General features: G+C 37.8%; 1 protein-coding gene across 1 annotated transcript; it reads right to left on the reverse strand.

Moving 5' to 3' along the window:
• Positions 1 to 5,876: 5,876 nt before the first annotated feature.
• Positions 5,877 to 7,367, reverse strand: LOC113331066. The gene is made up of 2 exons (XM_026577852.1): positions 6,273 to 7,367; positions 5,877 to 6,170 (listed from the first exon to the last, which is right to left on the reverse strand). The coding sequence occupies exons 1-2, from the start codon at positions 7,365 to 7,367 to the stop codon at positions 5,877 to 5,879; spliced, it is 1,389 nt and encodes a 462-aa protein (XP_026433637.1).
• Between the last annotated feature and the right edge of the window lie 2,550 nt (positions 7,368 to 9,917).

Below are 9,917 nucleotides of genomic sequence, written 5' to 3' on the forward strand. Positions count from 1 at the left end.
TAACCTAACCTTCTCCAAACCATGATGAGAACATTGAGATATCAAGTCATTGAACCTTTCTAAGTACCTATATAAAGATTCTCCCTCTTGTTGGGAAAAAGTACATATTTGTGTCCTAATAGACGATGTTTTATGCCTTGGGAAAAACTTATGTATAAAGGCAGAAGTAAGTTGGTCATAGGTTCAATTGACTCAGAGTCCAAACTATACAGCCAAGATTTGGCTTTTTCTTTTAAGGAAAAGGGGAATAACCTAAGTTTCAACGCATCATCACTTAGGTTCTTAATTTTCAGAGTACTACAAACTTCCTCAAATTCCCTAACATGAAAATAGGGGTTCTCATTCTCCTTCCCTAAAAACATTGGGAGCATCTGTAAAGTCCCGGGTTTCAGTTCATAATTTGCCTCGGTTTCAGCTAACTTGATACAAGATGGACGGGAGGTCCTAGTTGGGTTTAGCAAAGCTTTCAAGGTTGCCATTTCTGGCACACCAAAGGAGAAGGAGTACTAGGGGTACTTTCCTCACGAAGAGACAGATACTCAAAAATGAAGTTTCCAAAAACGGGGCTCTCAAAAGAAGAGTCTTCGAGCTCCCCGCCTTCACAAGAAGAACTACTAGGTTTGTCACTAATCAAACGACCTAGAGTGTTTCTTTTCCAAGCACGTTTAAAAACTTCGGGCATACACTAGAAAAACAAAATCAAAAAGAAAAGTCCTAAAACGGAAGGGATGTTCTATGCAAACACAAACAAGGCTTACTCCACCACAGCAAACCTACGGATTTCTAGCAAACAAAAAGCATGATGGCTCCACTTAGATTGTTTCTAGACCAGCTTCTAATCCTTCGAACGGGAATTCGTTACAATTTAAGCAAACCCCTTTGGAATCAATCCGAGTCAAAGTAAGTTGAATAGAGGCGAGGGAAGCTCGGTGGAGCTTTGATACCCAAGGCCTCACCGGTATTACAAGGCGGCGCAGTCAAGCACTCAACTTACAGAAACCGTCAAGAACTTCGAAGTATGCTTAAAAGAGTAACCAATATTTTTCGAATGACTTTCCTGTTAAGCTCGTTACCCTATCGGTCTCGTTCTAGTCAAAATTTTAGGCTTAGGTTCGCGTTTGGTGTCATTTTCCTAAGGCGGGCAAGAAGAGAACGGTGATGAAATCCGAACCCTTATCTTGTATGGCCAGTCCTTGCCCTTTACTAGAAAATTAAAGCAGCCGTTTTCAAGTCCTCAACATATATACATACGAAGGAAGACAGTAACTCGCTGACAGGGAATTCGCGAGTGTTTCGACAAACTTACCTCCCGTACCAGACGGGGGATGAACCTTTGTAGTCGACTCGGGCCACGACTCCTATGTCATGTACGAACCCGAGGGGCCGAGGTGATATCGTAATCACCGTCCTTCTCTGCAAACAGTTTATATATAAACTACCCTTCCGTAGGGTTTAAAAATAATGTCCCAAAATTTAAAGTCCAAAGTCCAAAAAAAAAAGTGCAAAAGAAAAAGAAAGTCTAAAAAAATATAAAAATCTATAAAAATAAAAATGTCTCTCTTCTTTTTTTCTCTCTTTTTTTATAAAAAAAAAATCTTCTTCTTTTGCCCCTTTCGCCTTGCCTTTTACTCCAGTCTTTAAGTATTCGCCAAAAGCTTTGGCAAAATTTTCTTTCGCTCCAAATTCCAAAATCTGTAAGAAAAAGATTTTTTCTTGCTAAATCCAGATTGTATTAATGAATAGCCAATATGTACAAAGAGTTCACAAGAAAAGAGGTCCTAAGGCCCCAAAAACTTACAAACTATTTAAATCTGAAATAAGAAACATAAGGAAATTCTAAATGCCTAAGAAAATCCGGCCTGTCATCAAAGCTTAACCCTTCACCATTTCTAAGATAACATCCCCTTTTGCCATACAATCAGCTGCAAAATTTGCCTCACGAAAAGTATGAACAAAACGAATAGAATCATAACTGTTATTAATTCTTCTCCACCTGTGTTTAACAAACCAAGGAAGATTTGTACCCGTCAAGGCAGCAATAGCTCCCATTGAATCTGAACGCACAAGAACCTTTCTCATATTCCACTTCAAAGCCCATTCTAAACCAACAATAACACCATAAAGTTTGCCAAGAAATTATTTGTAATTCCCAGCCCAATGCTCATAGCCCCAACAAAGTTACAATCCGCATCACGCACCACAACACCAGCCCCTGCAACACCTGGGTTTCCTTTTGCCGCACCATCACAACATAATAAAATCTCATCCCTATTAGGAGGATGCCAAAAACTTCAATTGGATCGACCTGATGAACCTGCCTATGAGCCACACGGAAGTGGTTCAAAATTCCAAATCTGCTGAAGTATTACGCATGGAACTCTTCACCCTAACAGAATATTCATGAACCAAAAAGAAAACTCTCTTCTTGAAGAAGTGAATGTTAGCTGCCAAATTTTGAAAACAAGCTAAATTCCTAGTCTGCCACAACTCCGAGCGAATCACCAAGTTAGCAAGAAGCCATAAATCCTTAATAATACGACTCCTACCTTTTGCTGATTTATATGAGGTCACAACATCATAATAAGGTCTTAAATGAAACAAACCTGAACACCACTGCCAGATTTGCATAGCAAACGGACAACTCCAAATAATGTGCTCCAACGATTCCTCATCAGCATTGCATAAGTAACATTTGTTGGCTAATTCAATTTTGAATCTACTCCTAATCTTCTTGAGTAGCACAAACCTCTCTACAAATCTTCCAATTCTGGGCAGCAAGTTTAGGATGAATTTCCTTCCTCCACAAAAGACCATACACCGCTGAAGTTGAATACTCCCTTCTAATGAGATTCTTAGCTGAAGAAACAGAAAAACGTCCATTCATCTCTGGCATCCAAATTCTACAATCCTTCCCTCCTTGTAACAAAGGCAAATCCTCCAAGACTACCCCAGCACGCATCAAATTCTGGAGATGACACCCTGCAACTGCCAAGTATTATTATCAATAATATCACTAACCTTAACATTTCTGTCAAGGTCAGTTTCATTAAGCAAATCAGCAATGCTCTCATTCCCATACCAAACATCAAAATAAAGAGATGTAGCCCTCCCATCACCAATAAGAACCTTAGAATGCTTGTCCACAATAGAATGAATCAATTTAATGCCCGGCAGAATTGAAGATTCACACCATAAAGTTTGATACCACCATTTCTAGTAGTAAACTTTGCCCACAAAAAACGAGCCCATTTCTTGTCTGAAGAACGAATACTCCACCACAGCTTCATGAGAAGAGCTTTATTAATAACAACCATGCTGGTTATACCAAGACCACCTTCCTTCAGAGGACAACAAACTTTAGGATACCCAACAACAAATTTCCTAGTAACATCAGCATCACCAGACCAAAGAAAATTACGAATGGCTCTTTCCGCCTGCTGAACAAACTTTCTAGGCCACTTGTACACCGCCATGTTGTGAATGGCATAGCTAGCTATCACTGAATTAATAAGAACAACTCTATCTTGAAAAGAAAGTAATCTTCCCTTCCAAACCGAAAGTTGATTCTTTATTTTCTCAATCACATTGCTTATGTGACGATATCGAACAACCCCAGGCATGATCTGAACTCCCAAATACTGTCCGGAAAATTGGAAACTTCCATACCAAGCAAATTAGTGATAGTTCCACAGCGACTCAAGAACCACCACCATAATAAACCTTACTCTTTTGACGACAAACAGATTGCCCAGAGGCACTTTGATATTTACCAAGCAAAGATAGAAGATTACAAACTCTTCATATTGCCTTTACAAAAAATCATAATGTCATCAGCAAAGAAAAGATGAGTGGGAGAAATACCTTTCTTTGAGAGCATTGGCGTCATCTTCTTTTCCACAAACAACGTGAGATTTCTACTCAGAACATCTTCAATAAGAACAAAAATAAGGGGAGATAAGGGATCACCTTGCCTCAGACCTCTATTGATTGTGAAGAAACCCTCAGGACTTCCATTAAGAAGAATAGAAATCCTTGCTGAATTAAGGATTGACCAGATCCAAGAACACCATCTATGAGAGAAACCATATTTTCGAAAAACCTCTAAGACAAAGGACCAGCTAACCGTGTCAAAAGCTTGAGTAATATCTAGCTTCAACCCCAAATTACCATCCCTCCTGCTTAGTTTTTAAATCATTGATCATCTCCGACGCCACACTAATGTTCTCATGGATATTTCTCCCCTTCATAAATGCAACTTGCTCTTCTGAAACCAAATTATCAAGAACACTCCCCAGTCTTGTAGCTAAAATCTTAGTAAAAATCTTAAAGAAAAAATTACTAAGACCAATAGGCCTGAAGTTTCGAAGAGAATTGGCCCCTCTAAACTTGGCAAGTAAAATAATAAGACTAGAATTAGTACCTTGAGGAATCATCTGTCGACGCCAGCAATACGTGACAGCATTGAAAAGGTCTTGCTGAATCACATCCCAGCAATGCCTATAGAAACAACCAGAGAAACCATCCGGCCCAGGGGCACTATCAGCGCCAAGATCAAAAACAGCATTCTTAATCTCTTCAATAGTAGGAATCTCATCCATTCTCTGACTATCTTCCACGAAATAATGTTATGATCATATTGAAACAAAGCATCATCAATAGGCAACTCAGCACCATTAAATTTATCCTCAAAATAGGCCACGGTGTGGTCTTTAATTTGGTCACAATCAGTTATAACAACCCCATTATCATCCACCAACTCCGAAATCATGTTACTACTCCTTCTAGTCCTAATATTGGCATGAAAAAAAGAAGTATTACTAGCACCTTCCTGAAGCCATTTATTTCTTGACTTTTGCTTCAACATAGTAGCTTGTTGTGCACGAATTTCCTGAAGAGTAACTGAAGCCTCTTGGCATAATTCAGCTTAGTTACATCTTCTGGATCCTCATCTGAAATTGTAAGCGCCACTTCCATAGTCAACTGCGCTTGCTTGAGCTTAGCATACACATTGCCAAAGACACGTAAATTCCACTCTTTCATGATAACCTTTAACCTTTTAAGTTTGGAAGGAAAAATAAAAGCAGGCGTACCAGTAATAGGGGCGTTCCAACTCTCACTCACCATGCGCATGAAGTCTGAATGAGAAACCACATCTTCTGAACTCTAAAAGGAGCTCGTTTCGGTCTAGTATTAACAAAAGGAAAGCCAATAAGAGTGGAATGGTCAGAAACTTCACGAGGAAGAGCTTTACACCTCCAATTCTCAAACTTAATAAGCCACGCCTCATTGATCAAAGCTCTATCTAGCTTACAAAGATTCTACGAACACCAGATTGGCCATTAGCCCAAGTGAACTTAGAACCCAAAAAATCAGCTTCAAAAAGATCATTATCCTCCATCCAATCACTAAAATCATTGATGACTGAAGTACGTGGTTGTCTACCTCCTCTCTTCTCCTCATTGCGAAGAACACAATTAAAATCACCCATAACCAACCATGGAGTATTATTATCAACTGAAGAAAGTTGCTGCCATAAACTTCTTCTCGTGACACGTAAACAGCTAGCATGAACAAAGGAAATCAAAACCCCCTCTACTTCAATAGTAATAGCTTGCCTACTAGAATTCATAACTACAGGCGTAGCTATGCAGCTGGACCAAAAAATCCATATGTTTCCTTTAGACGAACCAACAGAATTATGAATAACTTCTTTCTTATAGCCATCCACATATAAAGTTTGCAAGAAATTTAAAGTACAATGTACCTTTGGCTCTGCAATACATAAAATATCCGGCTTGAAATCATGAAATAACTCACGCAACTTATTTTAGCAGCATCACGTGCAATGCCATTTATGTTCCAATATAGAACACGCATTAAAAACCAGATTTGGAGGAGTTAGTATCAATCTGAGAAGTTGCACCAGAATTAATTCTTGGTAAACTTCCTTTTTCAGCACAAATTCTCAAATTGGAGTCCTGAAGAGACTCGGAATCAGAAGCATTCCTACCCTCAGTAGTATTCACTACCTTATGCATGGATTGCATGCGAACACGCCTAGCTTCTTGATCAGCCCTAAACTTTGCATCAGCTGAACTCTCCTCCACATCTTGAATTGTTTCAATAGCATTATATCTGTTTTTATTCAAAAGAAACTCCCCAGCCGTAAGCTAATCACAAAGAGGAGTAGGAGTTGCGGTCACAATCCTAACAGGTTTGGGAATCCTAGTTCCAACCAAACTTGTTATAGTTGATGGATTAGTTTCACCCACTTTTCCATTCTTAACTAAAACTGATTTTGAAGCCTGCGCTTGTTTACTTCTCGCCAATTCAACATAGACAGATTCAAAATCAGCATTGGCTTGTGCCATAACAACCTCCAACTGCTGAGCCTTCACCGGCTTAGCAGCAAACTCCACATCAGCTTCTTCACCAGCAATATTATCAACAACATCACGAACATCTACATTGACGTTGTGAGCTTTTTTCTTACCCTTATTCTTACGCCTAGCCACTTGCCATTCCCCACCAGCAGGTTTAGGAATATTGCTCACGCCAGGTTGAGAATCATCAACGCTAACTTGTTTGCTTACCACAAGTTGTCGCTCAGTATTTTCCTTGTGCTGCTTTCTACATTCTTGATCAGTATGCCCAATCAACTTGCACTTGGAACAATATTTTGGAACTTTTTGAATCTCAACAGATTGCCAAAAATCTAAACCCCCAACCGTAATATGAATAGCATCAGTAGATGCTTCAGCAAAATTAATATCCACCAAAACTGATGCAAAGTGGCCATATTCATGAGCAAGAGTACGTCTATCAACCACAATTGGAGTTCTTAATGATTTAGCCAAGGACAATAGCGTTTTTTCTGTCCAGAATTCTAATGGAAGCCCTGGAAAAGAAACCCACACGGAAGCATGAGATGATCTTTGTTTTTCAGTATCAAAACCAGGAAACCATTCAATTAGGGTTAGCTTTTGATGCCTAAAAAACCAAGCTTCAGCATTCAAAAGCTTGTCTTTTGCTGTTTGGGATTGTAACTTGATGGTGAAGAAACCTTTACTCATAGGAATTAGCTGAACCGCACCTTGACCTAGCTGCCATTGATGTTCCAAATCATCCTTCACCTCTTGGAAAGTAATTCCTTTGAAATCTAAACGTCCAATAAGACTGAATTTCCAAATATCACAACCTTCCAAATAGAAAGATTCAGGTAAAACAATCGCTGGTTTGCCTTCTTTTATCGTTGGCAATGGTAAAGAACTGATATCAATAGATGTTGTTGGAAGCTGTTGCTTCCCCTTCACCTGATCAGCATAAGTACGAGACCTAACATGAGACGCATGAGAAGCATCTCCCATCTCAAATCACCCGTAGATGATTGAGGAGAACCAAAAAAATTGAAAAGTTTGAAAACCCTAAACCCTAAGGAAAAATCGCCTCAGAGCCAAAAAATTGAAAAGTTTTATTAAAAGATGTAAGAAAAAGACAAAAACCCAAAAACGTAAAGAAGAACAAATAAAAATAAAAACCTAAATAAAAAAAAATCAAAAAAAAAAATCTAGCCTAAAGACAAGTCCGCGTTGGCGGCGCCAAAAATTTGATGTGATTCAAAGTTGTTGTAGTAGCATGATTCGTTCAAGACTTGTGAAAGCGGATTTTAAGATTCTTTTTTTAATAAATAAAAATAGCGAACTAATTTAAAAAGATGTTGTGAAAATTATGGAGAGAATAGAGATAGGATTCCACCATTGGTTGATATTAGTGATTTAATAAAACAATAATTATGCAACTCAACATTCAAATTGATTCTAATAGTATTCCCTAGACATGTAGATTTCCAAAATAATAGATGTTCATCCAAGCATAGAATATTAAAACCCTGAAGCAAGCATATTCTATCAAGAGAAAATACACCTAACTAATCAAAATCATATAAACAATTTTTAGTTCAATGCAAAAATCATAATAGAGTTGTTGTAATTAATTGATAGAAATATATCACTTTTACCAAAACAACGGCTTCCTCCATAGCCCCAAGGATTGGGTTTAGCTCATCATTGTATAAACACGCTCAAAATATTTGTTCATTGCTTCAAAAATTGTTTACAAAGATAAAATGGAGAGAAAATGATGAAAATCGGGTGTTTAAAACTCTTCCCCTAATCACTCCCTGATCCCTCCTCGCCTCAACTCCATTCACTTTTTTATACCCAACAGCACCGGGATATTCCTGAGTGAATGCAAATAATCCCGTAATAATTATGTTTATCTTCACGGTCTGTTATGAGAATAATCTTCCTTTTTTAGCTCCATCACGCGTCTGCATGGTTTTGAAATACTCCAACACACTCAGTAAACAATCAAAACAACTTCAAGTCCCTCCAGCCACACGCAGAATTCCCAAAAATAACTCTGAAAATCTCGAGAATAACTCATGTACGTGCATATGCCCTGTTCCTTCTAACTGAGAATCCGGTCAATTTCATTTGACGAAATCACCCATATCCAGCCTGTTAATGCTAGTCACGTCATCCCAGCAAATCCCAACCATTGACTTTCTGTGTAACATGTCCAAAATCCGATCGAAAATTCTGCAGTTCACTGCTCCATTTTCCGCCAAATTTCGAAATTTGAATTTGAAGAAGATGGGTGTTGTGGACAAAAATGGGCTACGCATAACCTTGGGTGCCCCTTAGCCAAATCTGGGGTCCGTATAGCAAATGTCCTCCAAGGGTCCAAATAGCATTTTTTGAGCAACTTTTTCCACACAAGTGTATTTCTCCAAAAACACCTACACAAACATAAAAACACCATAATAAGTACAAAATCAAGCGCTAGCAATAGAGACATTGAGGACAATTCAGACACAAAAATGTGTCTATCAAAGCTTAAATTTAATAATAATCCGTAGCACTAGGATCTACAAGCTAGGAGATTCAATAAAGAATGATAATAACAAATCCCTGCAATAGTGAAAATCAACTTTGAATGTTCTCTAAAAAGCATTGAAACTCTAAAAAACCCTGAAAACTCTAAAATGACCTAAAATATCTACAGAGCTCTGAAAAATCGAAAGAGCTCTGAAAAAATCTAAAAAGCTCTGAAAAAGCTTTATGTTAGTTATATTTTGTAGCACTAGTATCTACTAGCCAGGGGATTCGTTAAAGCCAACTAAAAGTAACTTAATTCTTTATAATGAATGATACTAACAAAATTCCCTGCAATAATGAAGATTATCTTTGGATGTTTCCTAAAAACCTAAAAACACTAAAGAGCCTTGAAAGAGCTCTGAGAAACTCTGAAAACTCAGGAAGACTCCAATAAGCTTTGAAAAGCTTAAATTTAATAATACTCTGTAGCACTGGGATCTACAAGCTAGGAGATTCGATAAAGAATGATAATAATAAATCCCTGCAATAGTGAAGATCAACTTTCAACGTTCTCTAAAAAGCGTTGAAAACTCTAGAAAAACCCTGAAAACTCTAAAAATCCCTAAAATATTTAAAGACTTCTGAAAAATCGAAAGAGCTCTGAAAAACTCTAAAAAGCTCTGAAAAAGCTTGAAGTTAGTTATATCCGTAGCACTAGTATCTATTAGCCAGGGGATTCGTTAAAGCCAACTAAAAGTAACTTAATTCTTTATAATGAATGATACTAACAAAATTCCCTACAATAATGAAGATTATCTTTGGATGTTTCCTAAAAACCTAAAAACACTAAAGAGCCCTGAAAGAGCTCCGAGAAACTCTAAAACGCTCAGGAAAACTCCAATAAGCTTTGAAAAGCTTAAATTTAATAATACTTCATAGCACTGGGATCTACAAGCTAGGAGATTCGATAAAGAATGATAATAACAAATCCCTGCAATAGTGAAGATCAACTTTGAATGTTCTCTAAAAAGCATTGAA

The sequence above is a fragment of the Papaver somniferum genome, unplaced genomic scaffold, assembly GCF_003573695.1.
Source record: "Papaver somniferum cultivar HN1 unplaced genomic scaffold, ASM357369v1 unplaced-scaffold_123, whole genome shotgun sequence".
In the NCBI taxonomy this organism is placed as follows: Eukaryota; Viridiplantae; Streptophyta; class Magnoliopsida; order Ranunculales; family Papaveraceae; genus Papaver; species Papaver somniferum.

Bases quoted from the DNA above. Each gene is read 5' to 3' on its own strand.
- LOC113331066 (XM_026577852.1), bottom strand. From the start codon at position 7,367: ATGGGAGATGCTTCTCATGCGTCTCATGTTAGGTCTCGTACTTATGCT. The intron at 6,171-6,272 runs GTGGGTGAAACT...CTTTGTGATTAG, and splicing joins TTTTAGTTAAGAATGGAAAA to CTTACGGCTGGGGAGTTTCT.